General features: G+C 59.3%; 1 protein-coding gene across 4 annotated transcripts in view; it reads left to right on the top strand.

Annotated features, from left to right (window-relative positions):
* The first annotated feature begins 314 nt into the window (after positions 1–314).
* Positions 315–20,783, top strand: part of ZFR2 (zinc finger RNA binding protein 2) — a 37,022-nt gene continuing 16,553 nt past the window's right edge. For all 4 annotated transcript variants that reach the window (XM_079116031.1, XM_079116030.1, XM_079116029.1 and 1 more), the window contains exons 1-4: positions 315–454; positions 16,574–16,808; positions 17,533–17,626; positions 18,341–18,663. In XM_079116031.1, coding sequence (XP_078972157.1) covers positions 402–454; positions 16,574–16,808; positions 17,533–17,626; positions 18,341–18,663 — 705 coding nt within the window. In that variant the 5' untranslated portion in view covers positions 315–401. The remainder of the gene's footprint in view (positions 455–16,573; positions 16,809–17,532; positions 17,627–18,340; positions 18,664–20,783) is intronic.

The following is a 20,783-nucleotide window of genomic DNA, read 5'->3' as shown; positions in this document are numbered from 1 at the left end:
ATGATTTGAGGGGTGCTCATAGTAAGGGGCGGGGCTTGAGCAGAGACCCTCACACCTGAGTGGTTATAAGGAATACGGGGCACTCAAGTAAGGGGCGGGGCTTGTGATGGGGCGGGGCTTAGGCAGATACCCTCACATCTGAGTGGCTAAAGGGAATGGGAACCTCTACGTAAGGGGCGGGGCTCATTATGGGGCGGGGCTTGAACAGAGATCTGCTTGTCTGAGTGGCTGAAGAGAAGGCGGGCTCCGAATAAGGGGTGGGACTAGAGGTAGGGGCGGGGCTTGATGTGGGGCGGGGCTTGAGCAGAGACCCTCGCGCTTGAGTGGTGAGGAGGAAGGCGGGCTCGAGGAAGGGGCGGGCCGGTGACGTCACGGGCCGCCGGCCCAGAGAAGACGCCAAGATGGCGGCGAACAGCTCTTCCGGCTTCGCGCAGGGCGCCGGCCCGCAGTCCAGGTAAACTGCCCGCACTCCTCCCGCCGCGCGCCCCGGCCCTGCCCCAGCAGAACCGCGCGGTGAGGAGGCGGCGGCGGCGGCGTGGTGGGAACCGGCGAGCTGCCAGGCTGGCTGCGGCAGAGGTGGCCACAGATCCGACTGCCAGGGGCGAGGAGGGGGCTCCTGACGTGGGAGGGTCCCCGGGCCTGTGGGGATGGAGCACCGTCGGGGGCGCCAGCGACGGCTGAGGGAGTCCCGGGAGGCACCTGGGCGGGCGGGGAGGCCGCGACCCTGATGGGGAGACCCCAGATGGGGAGAAGGGCCTTCCGGGCCTGGGGGGCAGAGGGCGCGACCCCAGTTGGGGAGACCCCGGATGGGGAGAAGGGCCTTCCGGGCCTGGGGGGCGGAGGGCGCGACCCTGATGGGGAGACCCCGGATGGGGAGACGGGCCTTCCGGGCCTGGGGGGCGGAGGGCGCGACCCTGATGGGGAGACCCCGGATGGGGAGACGGGCCTTCCGGGCCTGGGGGGCGGAGGGCGCGACCCTGATGGGGAGACCCCGGATGGGGAGACGGGCCTTCCGGGCCTGGGGGGCAGAGGGCGCGACCCTGATGGGGAGACCCCGGATTGGGAGAAGGGCCTTCCGGGCCTGGGGGGCGGAGGGCGCGACCCTGATGGGGAGACCCCGGATTGGGAGAAGGGCCTTCCGGGCCTGGGGGGCAGATGGCGCGACCCCAGTTGGGGAGACCCCGGATGGGGAGAAGGGCCTTCCGGCGCCTGGGGGGCAGAGGGCGCGACCCTGATGGGGAGACCCCGGATGGGGAGAAGGGCCTCCTGGTGCCTGGGGGGCGGAGGGCGCGACCCTGATGGGGAGACCCCGGATGGGGAGAAGGGCCTCCTGGTGCCTGGGGGGTGGAGGGCGTGACCCTGATGGGAGAAGTGCCTTCCAGGTCCCTGGGGAGCAGAGGGCACGACCTCCTGGTGGGACATGGAGAACTGGGAGGGTCCCTGGCGGGGTGTGCGGGAGGAGAGTGGTGCTGGCCCCTGACGAAGAGGAAGTAAAAGGGATCTGGGTGTTGGGAATCTAGCTGAGCAGGTGGACAGAGGACCCTGACCGCTTATGGAGAAGGTAGAAGACAGGGTGCCGGGGGAGGCAGAGAGGAGCCAGCCCCTAATGAGGGGGACAGAGGACAGACCTGGGAGGGTCCCTGGCTAGGCAGGGGCTAGGGTTGGTGAGTGGTTTTGGAGAAGAGAAATCAGACCTGGAAGGGTACCGGAAGGAAGGACAGTGCTGGAGCTGGGAGGTTGCTGAGACCTGACTGAGGGTCGAACAAAGTCTTGGTAGGGCAAACTTGCCTGGCGGAGGTCCTGAGACCCAGTGGGCGTGGGTCACCTGGGCTTTCCAGGGAAGGGGACCAGTGGGGAGGGAGGGAGGGAGGGAGCTGGGATGTTGAAACCCAGTGGAACCGGTAAGGGATGGGACCCGGAGTTTGAAAGGGAAGTGGGGATGGGAGCCCAGAGGAGAGATGAGTGGGTAGGGGGCAGGGGGCTTGTATGGACAGGGACACTCAGGGTACAAACACACCCCCTGCCTGTTCTCCAGGGCCTGCTCACTGCAGCACCTCTGCTGCCTCCTGCCTGTCACCCAAGTCAGCCAGCCAGGGCTTGCAGCCCTGGGGAAAGGACGCTGACCCTGTCATTTTTGTGTACTACCCTGTTTCCAACTGGTAGCCTGGTAGAACCTCTTGGGCCAGCTTTGCAGCCCCTGTGGAGCCCACCACCCACGTGAACCGCTCCTTGGGCACCTCATAGATGATTGTTCTCTGAGCAGAGGGCCTTTGCCACATGTTTGTCAGGGTCCCAAGCTGATGGTAGCTTCCAGCCAGGGTTTTGGTCCCACACAGTGGACAGTTAGACCTGGACCAACGTTTGTGCTACTGTGGAGCTCCCTCCTATGGAATTGTAAGGAGAAGCCGTCAGGCTTGCCCCTGATGTTTTCTGCACCCCAGTGGTTTCCCCACGTCAGGCTTGGCTAGCTGTGAGTTTTCCATCAGGGGAAGAATGCTTGGCTGCTGTTTTCCTGAGATGGAGCATTTTGCTCTTTGCTGTTTCTCTGCCCCAGTGGCAGTCTGAGGGCCAAGGCCTGGGCTCGGCCCGCCTCCAGCTGAGGCTGTGTGCTCCTGGCAGCAGGCCCCTGCCTGCCCGCCAGCTCTTCCTTTTCCTTCTCTCTCCAGTGTCTCGCTCATTCCCATGTGCACGTTGCCTTGACTGTTGGGCTGTTGGCATTGCCTTCCAGAGAGAAGTCGAGCATTTACGCTGTTAGGATAGGTCATTGCTGAGGTCAGTGATGTTTTTGTTTTGGTTTGCGTTAATATACTTGCACATTTTAATGCTGCTTTTTTCTGTCCTGTGGTGGCTCGGGCAATGCAACATACACATGGCCATGTGTGTACCACTGCCACCAAGTGAGCGTCCAGTGTCTTTAGGATGGTCTCTGCAAGAGTGTTACTCTTCAAGAAAAGAATAAATATTAACTAAAACTGAGAGTACTATGGAAGTCAGAGCAAAATAAACTTAAGTCTCACCAAAGTTGAAAACAAGATAATGTGTGTTATTTGAATAATTTTAAGTTGCCCCAGCCCTCCTGTTTTGGGGGAAGCCACTTTTTCTTGGAAACTTGAGCCACTTTTAAAATATGTGTTTCTTGAGTAACATGCCATAAGAAAACTGACTGAACAGCAGATTTTGGAAGTTCCCACTTTCTAGCAGTCTTTGGACAATAGTATTTACAATGTCTGCTTCATGAATTGCCCAAGCAAAGACAACAGTACTCCTCAGGAGTTCTGAGTGGGTTTTCTTGGCTTGTAAAGCTGATACTCAAGGCCCCAGATGAGGCTATTCCCACACATAGGGTTGGGGTCTGAGCTGTTCTTCAGCTGTTGGTCAGAGCACTGCATGCACGTCCACTCCCAGGGGGAGGAGGAGAGAGGAGGAGAGTCTGCAGTTACTCATTGATGTTCATTATCTCTTTCTTTAAGGTGCAGGGATGGAACCTAGGACCTTGACATGTTACGTAGGCACTGTACTGCCGAGCCGCACCCTGGTCCTTTTTTTAAAAAAAAAATGTGTCTTGAGACAGGGTCTCTCTAAGTTGCTCAGGATGGCCTAAACCTAGGGATCCTCCTGCCCCATGTCCTAAGTAGCTGGGATTTCAGATGTGTGCCACCATTGGCGTTGGTCATCATTTCATTATTTTATGTAGCCTGGAGTCCCCCATACTCTCTCACAGTTAGAACTGCAGGGATTCAGAATGAAGAAGTGACCCATGTGACTCCAACCGTGCTTTTGCCTGCTCAGGGGTACTGCTTAGCTATGAGGTCAGGGTCTGCTGTGGACACCCCATCAGTGTTTAAGTCTTGTGGGTCACGGGTGTGTGAAGCTCGAAGGGCTGCCTGCTGGGCTCCCCCAAGACTGTGCAGGGCAGGCCAACTTCTGCTGCTCCACAGCTGCCTTCCTGGGGCAGTGTGATGGAACTCTGTGTTCACGCAGTCGCCTACCTGTGTTCCACACACTCCACACCCGTGGTGCTAGGATTGAGCCTGGGGTGTCTACCACTGACTACCCACCCCACCCCATTTTTAAATTTTATTTTGGATAGTGTCTTCCTAAGTTGCTGAGGCTGGCCTTGAACTTGGGATCCTCCTGAGCAGCTAGAATGACAGGCATGGCTACAGTGCCTGGCAAGAAAAGTACATTTTTAAGAAAAATTTTTGCATGACAGAATTATGCTTTCTCAAACCCTATCACAAGTGGATTGGATGCACTTAACACATTTTCAGGGCTGGGGATGTAGCTCAGTGGTAGAGCACTTGCCTAGCATATGCTAGACCCCTGGATTTTATCCCCAGTACTGCCAAAAAAAATGTTTTTCAAGTGTAGATTTTGAATTTTCATATTATCCATTTTAGAACCAAAAATTAATTCATAAACATTGGGGCAAAAGTAAATTCTTAGAAGATCTTTTAATGTCCCAAACATGTTCTCTGTTTCTGAATTTTTATAATCTAACTTTATATTTTTGTTTTCTGAGTGTGGCCATGTGTACATTTAGAATTACCAGACTGACTACATCAGACATAAAAGCTTATTGTCATCATTGTCGTCATTATTATCATTACGTGTGGGGGGCTGAGGATTGAACCCAGGGGCACTTTACCACTGAAACACATCCCCAACCCATTTTACTTTTTATTTTGAGACAGGACCTCACTAAGTTGCCCAGGCTGTCCTTGAACTTGTGATCCTCCTGCCTCAGCCTCCCCAGTAAATGGGGTGACAGGCGCGGCCACCACGTCCAGCTACAAAAGTATTTTCCCATGACTCTTGGAAACAGTCTTTGTCATGAGTGCAGTTGGTTTTCTTTTATGTGGTTAAGAGATGAGGGGACAAAGACCTCTACCTGGATAAACTGGAGAAATCTGGAAGTCAGGGAGCGTGGAGAAAGGAGTCCATGTACTATTTGCTCTCCTTGCAGCACGCGTTAGTGAGCTGACCTGGGATTACATGCAGCCTGACCAGAGCCAGAGGCCATCTCAACCTGTCAGCCGCACATGGGGTGGGAGACCAGGTGGCAGGACTTCTGGTTTCTAGGGGGAGCCCTCCAGTGCTGAAAGGCCAGCACCAGGCAGGGCTGTGCAGAACTCGCGGAGTTTGCCTGTGGAGGACAGGCTGGCGGAGACGCTGTCGTGGCCGGGCATTCATAAAGGGAGCTGCACGCGCAGCCGGAGGAGAGCCTGCTCCTGCCGCGGTGGTTGCTGGAGAGGCTCTGAGGACTTCAGTTTGTGTTGTGAGGTCTGGGCCAGTGTTGGTTGTCATCAGTGCTCTGAATTGAGGTCTCGCTAAGCTGCTGAGGCTGGCCTTGAACTCACGGTCCTGCTGCCTCAGCCTCCCTAGTAGCTGGGATGACAGGCCCACCATGCTGGCTTGCTTCCCTTCCCTAAGGTAGGTGCAAGGCAGCCAAGGCGCCGTGTCCCAGCTGTCGGCCCCCAAGGGCTGACAGTTGTGCCTTGACACCGGGCACTCCAGGGCGACTGCTGCCAGCGGCTTTTGCCACCTCTGCCTGTCGTCTTTTCGAGGCTGCCATTTCCCTGGCTGGAAGCCTCCTGCTCTGTGTTTGCTTGGCGGGTGCTTTGCCCTGGGCAGCTTCCTCTGCTGTTCTAGTGACCGAGTCCCATCAGTCATTTGTCCCTGTTGGCTGAGACTCAGACTGCTTCCTCCAATTCTGCAGCACTTCTTACCTTGAAAAGTCGGATCTGTTGCAGGAGTGGGCTCCTCAGAGAGTTGCTCCCAGAGCAGAGCTGAGCCCAGCCTCAGAGGCCTGGACTGAATGTTCTGGAAGATCAGTGGCCAGCTTTGATTTTGAATGCAGTGGTTGCGTCCAGGGCCGCTGTCCTGTCTGTGGAACTTGCTTGTAAGTGCCTGGCTGGCTGGCTTGTGTGCCGCTTCCTTCCCACAGCAGAGGCTCTGTGCTGGGCCTGTGGAGCCCGGGGAAGTTTCCCATCCCCGCAGGCAGGAGAGGGGCGGAGCCCCACACTACCTCACTGCTCCTGAGGTGTCCCGAGAGGTCCGCAGCAGCTGGAAGCTCTTCACCTGCCTGTTCCTGGGGAGCGTGCGCCTTCTGCCCTCCCTCCCGCCGAGCCAGCAGCATCAGTGAGCCGCTGTTCCATAGTGCGTGACTGACAGGCCGCCACCCACCAGGCTGCCCTCTGTGGGGCACACTCCTTCAGCTGGATGGAAGAGAAGCCCAGGGGCTGCTGCCAGACACAGCCTGGCCCCTGGGAGGCTCCAGTGCAGCTCCAGAAAGTGGCTGGGCTCTGTCCCGAGGGGCTGGGCTCGCCCTGGTGTGGAGCTGGCCTCTGACTGCAGCTTCAGGAAGGTTGGGATGGGGTGGGTGGGGCGGTAAAACCTCTGTGGCCTTGGAACAGCCCAAGATCTCTGCAGCGCACTGGCATGTTTTCTGGGGGTATCTGGGCTTGGAATGGGGATTCCACCTAGAGACACATGTAAGCTTTCAGTCAAAAGAAAGAAAATGTCGGTTCTGCTGAGCCTCATGAGCACACCGTCCAATAGGCGGTCTTGGGGCGGCTCCAACGCTGAGGCCTAGGGTCCCATCCAAGCCCCAGAAAGGAACCAACGTGTATATATAGTATGTCTAAACAGAACCTTGAGAACCTGCTGCTCCCTGGGCAGCACCGAGGGCCTTGCTCGTGCTGCACTGATCGTGGCCTCCAGCCTTCGCAGCGGACCCTCTGCACCCGAGTCCTCTCCTTCCAAGCTCAGCATCTGGAACCAGAGTTTCCCTCAGTGGTGCTGAAAGAGGTGCGCCTGATGCCAGGTCTCTGGCTGCCCGTGCTGGCGTCTCACCGCTGGGGGCGCTAGAGAGGCCAGCAGCAGCAGAACTGTGTCCCCAAGTAAGAACCTCCTCAACAGAAGAACCACTGGGTTTCTCGGGCCTGGGATTCTGGGAGATGCTCTTCCATTTGGTTTTCATGTCTTGGACTCTGTCTTCTTGTGTCTGTGTGCTCCACTGAGGTGTTCTTTGGAAGCACTATCCAGCAGAACCATCACTATACGCCACTGGAAGGACATGTCCTCCTTCCTGATGGTCCCTGGAAGGAGGACACCACTGGCCTCCACCTCTGGTTCCACACTGCATTTCAAAGCCTGGTCTGCCCTCAAGGTCTCCATCCCTTGAGAACAAGCAAGAGCATGTCCCAAAGGAGAGAGGCCTGGGTGGGGAGACCTGGACTCTGGATCAGCCCCCTCTATTCTCAGGACCTCGGTGTCCCGGGAGCTCAGTGACCTTGTGAGCAGAACTGTATCGATGGGTTCTGTCTCCTTTGCACTCTGAGTCTAATCTAGAAATGTGCCCCCCGCTCTGCTCCAACAGAGATTCAGAGTAAAGAGCCACCCAGAGACAACAACTTGAGGCCCAGGGACAGAATTCCAGGCAGGATGTGAGAGCTGGCATCAACAGAGTTGGGCTTAATCCTGGTTTCCCCTGCCAGTGGTGGCGTGAGCATGTCCAGCTTCCTGCCTGAGCTCCCCACCCCCTGGGTTCGTCTCCAGCCCTGGCATTGTTGTCATGGCGACAGCAAGCATGCAGCATTGTAGTGCAGGGGCTGCTGTCTCTCTGAGCAACAGGTGCCTCTGACGGCAGCAGCAGGAGACCGCTGGCTCGCAGACTAAGGGCAGCTTCCCTGGACGAATCTGCAACATCCTGTTCCTGTTCCTAGGTGGCGCGGGCAGCGTTTGATCTCACACCAGCTCTCTCTGAGTCGGTGGCCAGTACTTACAAGCTGGCAGGTTTCACAGTGAGTCCTGGGGCCTGAGTCCTAGCATTGCTTCATGCAGGCAGCTCTGGCCTCCCTGGACACGGTGAGCACCGGCCCCCAGCTGGCCCAGTGGCATGGACTTCTCCTTCAGTGGTGGCACTGCCTAATACCAGGTTAGATGTTCCCATTTTACAGGTGAGTAAACCGAGGCAAGAAAGAGTATGTGGCCAGCCCAAGGCCCTGCAGGCCACTGCAGATCCCACAGCCTCTGCTGGCCATGGTCCCCACAGTGCCTGAGCCCAAAATCCTCTTGGCCATTGCCAGAACCACTGGTGTCCTCAACCCTCCTGTCCCTTCTTGCTCTCAAGTCACATGCACCTGCAGGATTGCCGTGTGGACCGTGTGGTTATGTGGAGAAGCCAGTGCCACAGAAGGACTTTCCTACAGTTCCTGAGGAGGGGCCATGCCACGCCTGCAGGATCCCAGGGGTTTGGGTGATGTGCAGCAGGCACCCTGGGGGCTCCTCAGGAATGAAGGGTAGGCAGCCTGGACGGCCAGCTTACGCAGTTCCAGGACCTCGGGCTGGGCTGCAGGGTGGCCCTCACTGCCCGGAACCTGGCTTTGTGGTCTGACCCTGTGCCTTGCAGAGCTCAGGTGTTGACAGTGGATCTTCTGAAGAGGCGCAGAGGCCACAGGCCTCCCCTGCGGGTGGGCCTCAGGCCTTCAGCTGTCCGGGAGCACTCCTGTCTCCCGCTCTGCGTGGGGACACAGCAAAAAGGTCCTCCCCAGCCTCAGCCAGCTCCTTGCTTTGATCTTGGGCTCCAGCCCCCAGACTGTGAGCAATAAACCTCTGTGCTTTACAAAACCCCGTCTGTGGTCTGTTGGAGACACGCACAGTGGCTGAGACGCTGGCCCTGGGGTGAGGGGTGAGCTTGGTGTGCCTGCAGTGGGCGGCTGGTTTGCAGATGGAAGCTGTGCTGCCAGCAAGCCGGTGCCGTCTCTAGAAAGCTGCCAGCCCTTGGAGGGGCCTCTCCCTGGTCAGCCAGCACCAGGAGGTATGGAAGATAAAGCGCAGCCACTGCAGGGAGGGGGCTCTCCCATGGGCACCGCCTTCCTGAACTCCCTCCCCACTGCCTGGAGCAGGCGGGAGACATGGGGTCTCCCTGCTCTTGCTTGTGACTTCCCGACTGTGAGTGCACCTCCTTGAACCCCCGGCTTTGGCTCTCAGGGCATCTGATGAGTGTCGCCATCCTCCCCTCAGATCTTGGAGGTTGTCCCCAAGGCGTCTCTGCAGAAGCGTTCCTGCAGCCACCCTTAGTGGCTGTTAATTCATGCTGGTGCCCTCAGTCTTGGCCATGCGCTCCCGTATCCAGCCTCAGCCCAGGCCCAGCCCTGGAGCTTTGGCTCTGTGTGGTTGTCAAGAGCAAGACCAGGAACACAGCCTGCGCACGTGGCCTGCAGCCCGGGAGTTTGTGCCCTATGTGGAGAAGTGGCCAGCCCCACCTCAGGCCCCGAGCACACTTCCTCTGTGAGCCACCGGGCCACAGTGTGGGACTGGCCTTCTGGGCATCCTTGCCCTAGTCCTTTGGCCTCCACGGACCTCCTGTCTCTGCCAGGCTGCCTGCCTCTGTGTGAGTCCACCGTGGCTGCTGTAACGAACAGCCACACACTCAGGCGCAGAAACCACACGTTAACTACTTGGCAAATAATGAAGGTCAGAAATCCAAATGGATCTCGCTGGTTTGAAGTCGGGGCGTGGGCAGGTCTTCCTGCCCCCTCTGTGCTGGCACTGGGCATCCCTTGCCCGTGGCCTCACCACTCCACCCACGGCGGTGCGACTGCAGGCCTGGCACCGCCTCGCCTGTCTCTCCCTCTCACCCTCCTGTGCTGGGGCTCTGCTCCTCCTCCTGCCTGTCTCAGTCCCTTCTCACCCTGCTCTATGTGGGGCTCCCCAGCGTCACCCAGAGTGGAGGCCACAGCTTGCAGCTGCCCCTGAGGCCACCAGTTTCCTCAGGCCTCCCACTGGGCTCTCCGCCTCCACATTTCTCCTACAGCAGGCTGGGCACCCAGCTGGCAGCAGCCAGCATGTGTCCCTGCCCTGGACTTGTCCACTGCTGCCAAGGGTTCTCCCACCTTCCCACCAGGATCTCATCCAGACAGCTCTCAGTGCCACCAGCAAAAGCAGTCACCTTACAATTCCCGAGGTCCTCAGGCACCTCCAAGGCCTGGGTGGCATCAGCCAGCCCGGAGGTGGCTCCCCCCCGCTCCCTCGTTCTTCACATGCAAACAGTTTTTCATGCTAAGTTGAGACTTAAAGTAGAAGAGAGCAAGTCACCCTGCAGAAACAGCTCAGTGAAGCAAGTTCGGCGCCCTCCCGTCCTCTGCAGGGCTTCTTCCTGTTCCGCTGCGTCTCATGCTGGGTTTCTGTTCGCTTGCCTTCTGTCCCTGAGCACCTTGCCTGGTGTGTCCCGGCTTCCTGTCACTGTCACAGATACCTGAGATGACCAATTAAAGAGGACTGGGGTGTTTTGCTCAGGTTTGGAGGTTGCAGGGCGCAGCAGCACAGCGTCGGGGGAGCCCATGGTGCCCCAAACCCCTTGCCTAGTGGCCAGGGAACAGAGAGCATCCCACTCTCCCCTCCAAGGGTGCACCCCAGGGACCGAGGCCTCCCACCAGACCCCACCCTCAGAGGCTTCTCCACCTCCCAGTGGCAGCCCCCTGGGGCCAGGCCTGCAGCACAGGCCTCTGGAGGTGTTCCGGGTGGGCCTGCAGCAGTCACGTTTCCTCTGGGTGCGACGAGAACCCCCCAGTTTTGCGTCCTCATCAGGGTTGAGCTGGCCCGTGGCCTTCGGTGGATGGGCTGAGCCCCTGATGCCTCCAACACCTGCTTCCCCCACGAGTTCCTGATCCTTTAATGTCGTAAGACTTCCCAAACATGACGGCTACTCAGAACCCAAGGCGTTATCCAAGTGCCTTTTAAAACCGTTCCAAACACAGGTGACTGTCCTTCTCACAGGCTTCCCCACCTGTGCCATCAGCGACTCCTCGCTGCCGGCAGTGGTGGATTTGTTGCATGTTGGCACGCGCACACAAGGCCATGACAGTGCTCCCGGTGCGTCCTCTCCCCTCAAAAAGCACACCCAAAACCACGGTTCTTGAGAGTAGCTCACTCCACCGTCCACCCTTTTAAAGTACAGCAACGGGGCTGGGGAGGTGGACTGGTAGAGTGCTCACCTCGCAAGCACAAGGCCCCGAGTTCCATCCCCAGTACTGCAAAAAAAAAAGTGCAGCAACAGTGACTTTCTGACATGCATGGGGTTATGCACCCATCGCCCCTAATCCAGAACATTCCGTCATCCCAAAAGAAAACCCATGCCCTTGAGCAGTCCCCTGCCCTCCCAGCCCTGCCCCTGCGAGATGACTGGCCTGGACGCAGCCGCCTGCTGCCAGTGGAGCCACGCTGTCCGGTGCTCCCCACAGGTGGGGGTACTGGGGGTCCCGCCGCCTGGGTGCCATTGCAGCTGCCCCGCTCTTGCTGGCAGAAGGTGTCCACGAGAAAATCAGCTGCTTAGCCTGGGAGGCAGCAGGGCCTCTGCTCAAGCTCTAGTCAAGGTGACCCCAGACAAATCCATCGGCCTGTGCCTTTCACAAGGAATGGGGGCAGGGCTGGTCAGACTCCAGAGGACCCAGGAGACGCTGAGGCCCTGCAGGAGTGGGTAAAGGCCCATGAGGCTCCTGCTATGGGAGACTGAGGAGGGTGGAAGCCTCCCATGGGGCCTGGGCAGCTGCCTGTCCATCCTCAGGCCGGCTTCCAGCCCTGTCCTCCCCTTCTGAGTCTCTCCACAGCAGCTCTGCACACTAGGGCCAGGTCAGCCTCTGGTGGGGTCCTGGGCCCGGCAGAGTGCTGCTGGGCAGTGTCCCTGCCTCCACCACTCAGCCCAGGAGCTCTTCAGTCACGACAGCCACATGTATCCCCAGACGTGGCCCTTGAGTCTGGGGCAGAATTTCCCAGTGAGACCCTTGCTCTCGAGTCCCCGGCGCGGGGCAGTGCTACAGAGCTCCCCTGAACCCTGCTTTCCTGCTGAAGCCGTGGTGTGCTGGCTTGGCTGCCGCAGCCCAGCCGGTCCTCTCTGTGGCCTCTCGGATCTTGCAGCTGTGCATCCAGGTGTCCTTGTGCCCTGCCTGTGCCAGCAATCGGCACAGAAGTGACTGCCCTTCCTGAGCCCCGGCACTGAGCGGCCTGGCCTGCATCCCCTCCTTCCTGGGGGACGTGAATGGCCTACCCTGGCCCACGGAGGAGGCGAGCCACCATAAGCCCATCTGACAGCTTTGGCCTGAGGCGCGGGAGGGAGCCAGCTTGGGTGGGCCTGCAGAGTCAGGAGCAGCAGGCCCCTGGCCTTGCTGTCAAGGGACACACGGCCAATGGCTTTGCCTCTGCAGCCACTGAACTCCACCACTGCAGCCAGCTCAACCTGCAGCAGCTCAGGGAACAGCTGCTGAGCGCTCAGGCAGCTTTGGTGTGAGATGCTCAGATGTGTGTCTTGGGTCACTTGTGTCATTAGATCACACCCTTTTAACTCTTTCCAACCATTTAAAACTGGGAAGACTGTTTTTCCCCGGGGGCTACGTGAAACCAGGCTGCAGTTAAAGAACAGAGCCAACGGACCAGGCAGGTGGGATGTGGCCACCCTTTGTCTTCCACGCTCCCCCATCCCTTCCTGTCTAAGCTCCCCGTGTGATGCCCTCAGGGGGCTGTGACCCCGAGCAGGTGGCGTGCTCCGCAGGCTGGGAACAAATTCCACGCGGGCTTGCTTGGCTGGATGAGGCCAGGAGAGATGCGTCTTCCCCAGTGTTGGCCCCAGGCAGCCCCGGGGTGTGTTGGTGGCTTCATGGCGTCATGACAGCTACTCAACATGAGGTGGGCCAAGCATTCCCCTTTTGGGTCATTGCCACTGCATCGTCGTCACGAGTATCCCTGACACTTGGCTGTCCCAGCCCTGTGGCGGGCATCCGCGTCTGCGAAGCCCTGTGCCATGGAGCTGTCTTTGAGCACACCTTTGCAGGTGGCCTCTCTCCCTCTCCTTGGTCAGCTCGGGCCACTGTGACAAAATCCTGCAGACTGGGTGGCTTCACAGTAGACATTTATTTCCTTGCAGTCCTGGAGGCTGTTGTCCAAGATCAAGGCGTGGGTAGGACGATTTTCTCCCACGGCCTCTTGGCTTGTAGATGGTGGCTAGTTGCTTTCCATCACTGTAGCAAAATACCTGAGGTAACTAACTTATGAAGAGCAAAGGTTTATTTTAGCTGTGGATTCAGAGGTTTCAGTCATGATGGGGGCCCATGGCTTTTAGATATGTGGCAAGTGGCAGTCACATCATGGTGGGAAGACATGACTGCAGAACTGCTTACCTCATGCGCCAGAAAGCTAAAGGGGGTCTGAAGGCCTGGCCGTGGTGGAGCATTGGCCTGACACGTGAGGCCGTGGGTTGGATCCCCAGCATGGCAAAAAAAAAAAAAAGAAGAAGGGGCCAGGGTCCCACCAACTCCTTCTAGGCTGCATCCCCAGTCCTGCAGACCCCCTAGGCTCACCCCTCAAAGGCCCCACCGCCTCCCCAGGGCACCCCTGGGGATCGAGTCTCCGACTCCAGTTCCACAATACACAGCCTCTTCCTTGCGTGGCCTTGCGTGGCCTATGAGCTGTGTGCCCTGCAAGCCTTCTCTTCCGAGGACCCCAGCCCTGTGGGGCCAGACCCCGGCCCATGGCCTCATTCACTCTGCGTCAGCTCTTTAAAGACCACATCTCCAAATACCATTGTCATGGGGCTCGGGCTCGGGGCTCGGCGTCCTACGCTGGAGGGGGCGCAGGTCCACCTACAGCACAGCCGCGGTGTCCTGAGACGGCTCCAGTCTTGCCGCCACATGCCCGGTGGCTCCCTTTGCTTCCTGGGTTGATCCCAGAGCCCTGAGCCAGGTCGTGCCGCTGGGGCTCTTCTGTGTTCGGCCGCTGTCAGTCACACCATGTCCCCATTTTCACTTGCTTTGGGCAGACACCAGGCATGGAGCTGCTGGCTCACCTGGCAGTCCATGGCCCTAGAGAGCTGCTGGGCGCTCCCTGTTCCCATGGGGCTTCTTGGAGTGACGGAAATGTTCTAAAACTAACGTGCGAAGGTTGCACACTCCCCAAGGTACTGAAGCCTCCACACTTTACACTTGAAATGACAAGTTGCGTCGTGTGAATTAGACCTCAGTAAAGCCGTTTTTTTTAAGGCAGCACAGAAATTATAATTTACTGAGGATCAGATTTTTAAATCACAATGATTAAAGTGACTTTTTGATCCTAAACCACGGAGTTGCGGGTTCTTCCGTGCCTCTCCGAGGTCAGTTTGCAATCCCAGGGCCCAGGCCCTCTGGCTGCCTCATGAAGTGCCTTCTGCCCCACCCAGCCACACCAGACCCAGTGTGAGAGCATCGTGGGCTTACACCATGCTAACACACACCCGCCTGGAACCTCAGGTGGGACGGGCCCAGCACTGCGACTGCAGCGTGGCACTTCCTGCCTTCGCAGGCCTCCCAAGAGCCACCCTGGGCCCCGAGCCCATTGCTCCCAGAGCCTCCCAGAGCCCCAGATGGACAGGCCCCGGGCCTGAGCCAGGGTAGCCATAGAGTGGTCACTCCTCAGTGGGAGTGTCTGCAGTGGCCACCACTAGGCACGCCGAGTCAAAATCTGTATCGATTAAAGTGAAACAGGGTTGGAATCATCTCCGATAACGCACGCACGTGTGTGTGTGTGCGGGGTGGGGGTGCTGGGTAGAACCCAGGCCTCGAGCATGCTGGGCAGGTACCCCCACCACCGAACCACACACAGCCCCTGACCACTGTCTTAATCTACTTTTTTTTTTAAAAAAATGTGTTTTTAGTTGTAGATGGGCATAATACCTTTATTCTATTTATTCATTTTTCTGTGGTGCTGAGGATTGAACCCAGTGCCTCCCGCGGGCTAGGCAAGTCTGTACCACGACCCCCAGCCCAGCCCTTGGTCTACTCTTTGACCTCTGAGGTAAGGAGACAAACCAACCTCCCCGGGCTCACCTGAGGAATCTGTTCCTTCGTAGCTGCCAGGGCGCTCCTGCGGTGGCACAGACCAGAGCGTGTGGCTGCTGGCACACATCACTGCTCTTGGGCTGGGTCAGGAGCCAACAGGAGCACCTGGGTCGAGAGGGCTTCAGTGGGTTCCAGAGAAGCAGTGTGCAAGGCACCAGCCAGGGCCACGCTGTCCTGCCCATTCCCAACCTGTAATGCCAAGCAGTCTGGCACCTGCCGCGGTGCCATGGGATAGAATGCCAGGGATGGAGGTCTGGCTGCTCCATTAGGGAAGGCCTAGCAGTGACGTCTGAGCAGCCACCACAGGCAGGAAGAGGTGCTGGAAGGGAACGGAGGGCCTTGAGCAGGGGAAGACACGGACTGTGGGGCTCTGAGCGGATCCCTTGGCTGCCAGATGATGGAAGGATGGTGGCAAGGAGGGCAAGGGGCACAGGCCAGGCAGCCTGAGAGAACATCAGGTCCTCTGGGTGGCTCTGCTCGACTCCTGCTCCTGAGTGGACGCCTCTGTGCTCGCTCCACGCGCCCTGGGTTGAGTGAGCCACAAGCCCAGCACTCACTGTACACACCTGCTTCTACTGAGCACTGAGACTTTATTATTCCCTGAACCGTAGAGTGTCACACCTTGTGGCAGGTGGCATGAGTCACCTGGAGATGGTCAAAGGTCTACGGCATGCTGCCTAGCACCCAAGGTTTGGTGTCCGCGAGGTCTTGGGATGCGCTCCCCGTGGACACCGTGAGATGGTGTGATCCGTTCTCGCCCTGCCGCCCAGTGGGGCTTGGCGCGCTGTCTCCTGTGATCCACGTGGCGTGGGCTACAATCTCTCCTCTTTCCTTTCCATGGCGAAGGGCCCTCCATTCCCACATTTCCCCCTGAGGGTGATGGAGAGTAGAAGGCCCTGGGCTCAGACAAGCACCTGTGTTGGCTGTCTGCGAGATGGGAGCCCCCATCCTCCTCTTCGGAGGGTCTCCTGCTGACGGTCCTCTCTGTGGGTGAGCCAGGCGATGTGGACAGGGGCTCTCAAGAACTGGTTCGCACACAGGAACAGTCCTTGGGGCCAAAAGACCTTCTGTGTCTTAATGACCAGGTGGTGACCTGTTGTGTTAAGCCAGATGGCTCCCAATCCAGGGTGATTCCAGCCTGCCTTGCGGTTCCGTCGCGCCATGTGCGCTGTGCTCAGCAGTGCTGGAGGACATGGTTCTTCCGCACAGCGCAGGCTTTGTGCATGGCCATTTCGCCCTCGCAGGCTGGCGCTCAGCTGTTTGGGGTAGGCGGGCTGAGCCCCGGCGTCTGGGCGGCAGCTATGCGAGATACATTTCTAGGTCGTGGTTATTTTGGACTTGGTCTAATCAGCTGCAGCCCACTAGTACATGGAGTGGCCTTGCTGCCGTGAGAAGTCAGCTTTCTTGGAAGAACCCTGATGCTGGGCTGGAACACGGGCCGCGCAGTAGCTTATCCACAGAGTGGCAGAATGGGTTCGTGTCACCATGGCTGCTTACCCTGTCCCGGTTTCCCCATCTATATATCAACTCAGTAGTCCCCATGCTTCAGGTCGTGGAGATGGTGGAAGAGAATGTGAACCTGTGCCTGGGCAGGAAGGTCAGGAGCAGCAGCAGACTCAGCGCCGGCTCCGGCTGGCTGCAGCCAGGCCGCTTGCTCAGGTGTGCGGGGAGCTGTGTCTAATCGGCTCGGGCTTCTGTGATTCCAGCACCCAGCCTCCCACAGCCTTTCCTCTCCCGGCGTCGGGGGCCAGCTACTCCGTGCAGCCCACTTCTGGGATGGACCCCTCTGCGAACCTGGCCTTCGCCCCGGCTGCCCAGCCGCCCAGCCCAGGAGCTCCCGCGGGGTATGGCTGCTACCAGCCCCACTCTGGCCAGGAGTTTGGTTATAGCAGCCGACCCCAGGAGCCTGTCCCCGGGCCCAGCTCTGCACCCACCTATCAGGTACCCCAGCGTGACCATGGCGGGAGACATAGCTAGTGTGGCATGGATGAGTCCAGTGGTCCCTGTGACCCCCTCCTGTGGGCACTGTCACCTCCTTTCTAGCATTGTCTTGAGGTGTGGGAAGTTAACTTACAGTTCCCTCCTAAGGGACAGTCCCCTGCCGGTGGAAGCTGCACCTGGGGACAGTGAGGCTGCCCAGGGGTGGAGGGGGCAGGGGGCAGGCCTGCTCCGAGACACTTCCCCACCCACAGCATCCAGCCACCGCCAACCTTCCCCCATTTCCACTAGGTGTGACCCAGGTGTCCTGTGCTGGCTGATCAGCCTGCCTCCGGCTCCTGTCCCCACCCCCAGTTCACATCAGTGGACAGCAACACAGGCAGCCAGATACCCAAGCCACCAGCGCCCATCGGGCCCCTCTTGCTCCCTCTCTCTACTCCTCACCAAGGCCTGGGACGTCTCCCTCCAGCCTGCCCTCCTCCCCAGCAGCCTCCTGAACAGCACCTGAACAGCACATTCAGGCTGTTGGGAATTAGCGTCAGCTCCACTAGGCCACTGCGTCCCCCTCCGTCTTCACTCTGTCCCCAGTTCCCCATCGGGCCTGGCATGGGGGAGGGAGGCATGGAGAGCGAGTGGCGGAGCCCAAACCTGGTGGGAATGTGCCCTGGCCCAGGCCCTGAGCTGCTTCCCCTCCTGCTGTCTCTCCCTCGGGGAAACCCTCATGCAGGACACTTACAGCTACGGACAGTCGACAGTCACCAGGAGCTACGAGGACAGACAGCACTACCATCCTGCGGCCTCAGACTCGCTCTGCCAGCCAGGTGGGTGTGTGCTGGACCCGCGGGCGGGACAAGGGGGTATTGGGTACACAGGGAGGATTACGGGAAGTTCCATCTGCAACCTTCTAGGAGATCAGTGAGTGCCTCCCACATATGCCCCAGTCTCAGCAGGCAACTAGGCCTGTGAATGGCAGGGGGAGGAGCCTAGAAACAGAGGCGCTTTGCTGGATGGAGGGGGCGAGTTCTGTTGTGGAGACAGGAGGGAGCCAAGGTGGGCGTGTTCAGCCCTTCTGTGCCTAGCACCAGAGGAAGAAGCCAGACCGATGGCAGTGGTGGGCACAGGCTCACGGGCATGTCACTGCCAGGACCTGGGCTCAGGCTTAAACTGCCAGTAGTCTCCAGCCAGCAGGACCCGGCAGGTCCCCAGGCTCAGCACCTCTGGAGACCATGGTAGGAGGTGGGCTCTGCAGGGAACCTGGGCCTGTCCTCTAAAGACCTACAGAGGCCATGGGAGCTTAGGGGCGGTCAACGCTAACCTCAGCCCCATAAGAGGCAACCAGAGCCAAAGCAAAGTCACCAGCCAGCGCCCGTACTCAGGCCACACCTGCCCATGGCCATGAGGGTTTAGCCTGAGGCCTCCTTCTCCACTTGTCCCCACTTACCCAAGGACACAGGTTCATGCGGATAGCCTGTCCCTCCACCCCTGTCATCAACCACGTTGGAATCCGCCCCTCCCCGTTTTTCTCTCCTTCTCAGGAACGAGCCCCCCAGGCTCTGGCACATCTGTGTACTCGGCAGCCAGCACTTACTACCCGCCGCCACCCACGCAGCCGCAGCCCTCGCCTCCCCCAGGGCCCTCTCAACAGCTGCAGCCCCTGCCACCCCAGCAGCCTTCCCCACCACCGATGGCACCAGTGGGCTCAGCCCCATGGGGTGGCCCAGGAAGCAGCCCTAGGGACAACTCTGCCGGCAGCTTCCCTGAGAAGTTCCCCAGCAGGCCACCGAAGCCCAAGGCGAGCCCCAGGCAGCCCCAGCTTCACTACTGTGACACCTGCAAGATCAGTTGTGCTGGACCCCAGGTCAGCCTCCACCACACCAAGCGGGCACTCGGGCCAGGACCCTTGCCTCTGACCAAGGTCTGCTGGTGACCTTGCACTGTAAAGCATGCGTTAGCATCGCCTCAACCAGGGCCTGCTGGCACCTGGTGGAAAAGCGGGAGCCAGCACAGTGTTGTCGGTGGCCACAGAGGCCCAACCCTGAGCAGGGCGCTCTGCTGGCCTAGGGATGAGATGCAGCAATGGGGGTGTAGCAATTGGGATGAGGTGCAGCAATTGGGATGCTCTGCCAAGCCTGGGTGTGTGCACACGTAGGTGCTGTGTGTGTCCTGTGTAGGCACGTGTGGGCGTGAGAGCATGTGTGTGTGCACGACGCACATGTGAGAGCGAGGGTGCGGCCGGTAGAGCAGTCCCCATCATGTGCAGCACAGGGTCCTGATGCTCAGAGGTGGCCCAGTGGAATCGGGGCCTCCTTCCCTGGGAAGCATCAGCTGTCAGGCTGCATCTTGGCAAAGCACACGCCTGCAGGAGGGCAGAGTCCAAACCAGACTCTGGAGACTTGAGAGGAGCCCCAGAACACTCTGCAGGCCCACCCCTGCCTGCCCTTCCTGGTCTGGGGCTCTCCCCCGAGGCTCTGGGCCTCGAGGCTCACGCGCTTCTGCAGAGTCTGGGACAGAACCCTGAAGTGCACCTCCTCCCTTGTGCACGTGCCCTTGGCAGGGCCTGCTGAGTGCCAAGGCCTGGGTTCCATCTCCAAGAGACCAGAAAGCAAGAAGAAAGAGCAGCAGGCAGGTGGCCTCTGTGAGCCTCAGTGCACTCGGGCGTCGGGGGTGGCAGTGCAGCTTTGGCCTCTCCGGGTGCAGGAGGCCCAGCGAGCCACCCTGGCCTGGCATCTGCCACGTAGGTGATGTGCTCTGAAGAGCCAGCGCTCGTTAGTCCTGGGGCTTGGGCAGCACGTGCATGCTCTGCGTGGCGCTGTGCACCCAGCGGAGGACAGACAGCACCTCACTCCCACCACGCTGGCAGCATCTCCCAAAGCCAGCAGCCAGGCCCCAACCTGACCCTGGCGTCCACACAGTGCCCCCACTCGGGAGTCCGCTTCCACCTGCCCCCGCTGAGGATTCCTGCCCACGTCCCTCCGGCACCCTGCCAGGCCCATTGCCTTCAGTCTCAGGCCGCCTCTGCCTGTTGCCCACTGTGGATGTGGGTCCCTGTGGGCCCCAGGGCCCCAGAGGACATCTCTCCTGCATCCCCCTGGTTGTCTAAGTGGGTTTTCTAGGTCAGAGAAGTGGCAGTTTCTGCTGCAGTCCCCCTGAGGGGCTGTGCCTCCAGGGAACCAGGAGGATCAGGGCATGGGCTTCAGCCAGAGCCCCTGGCAATGCCTGACCTCTCTCTCTCTCTCTTGCTCTCTGCCTCTCTCTCTCTTACGTTCGTTCTTTCCTGCTTTCTCTGTCTCTTCCTTCCTTATTTTTCTTTGGGTCCTTGGGATTGAACCCAGAGGGTGTCTACCCCTGACCCTCACCCCCCACCCTGTTTATTATGTTTTGAGACAGTCTCTCTGAGTCACCCAGGCTGGCCTCCCACTTGGGACCCTCCTGCCTCGGCCTCCTGAGCAGCTGGGATGACAGGCGTGGCCCTCCCCTGGTTCCACACACCTCTTTTCTTATGATGCTCCCACCCTCCATCCTTGTAACTCATGTGACATGTTCACACAGGAGCCTGGCCCTCTGGGGGACACAGCTTCCCTCTCCTTGTGCGTGGAGCTCTGAGCATGTGACATGAAGCATTTAGTCCTGACACCATCTCTGGGTGTCTGAGGGAGGGCCATCCTCCAGGAGCTTGGAGTCAGAGTGACCACAGAGACAGGTCACCCAGCGTGATCAGAGACGGGGAGAGGGCTGGGTAGCTCCAGCTGGAGTGCTCCCGGGTCCTGCCCAGCACTCCCAGGAGCACCTCCTCCAGACCGGTCCCTCCACAGGAGACACTCCCTGGCAGGGCCAGTGCTCCCCTGCACACACCCAGCCCTGCCCTCACGCGCCACGCAAGTCCTGTTGCTCAGGCGACGCACTCGCAGGTTTCCACCTCCCACCCCTGCCTCCGTCTCCCCCTCCTGTTTTTCCTCCCTAGCATCACGGTGGTACCAT

Source organism: Sciurus vulgaris (assembly GCF_902686455.1).
Source record: "Sciurus vulgaris genome assembly, chromosome: 16".
NCBI lineage: Eukaryota > Metazoa > Chordata > Mammalia > Rodentia > Sciuridae > Sciurus > Sciurus vulgaris.
Note: the sequence above shows the minus strand (reverse complement) of the source record. Positions and strands in the feature narration are given on the sequence as shown.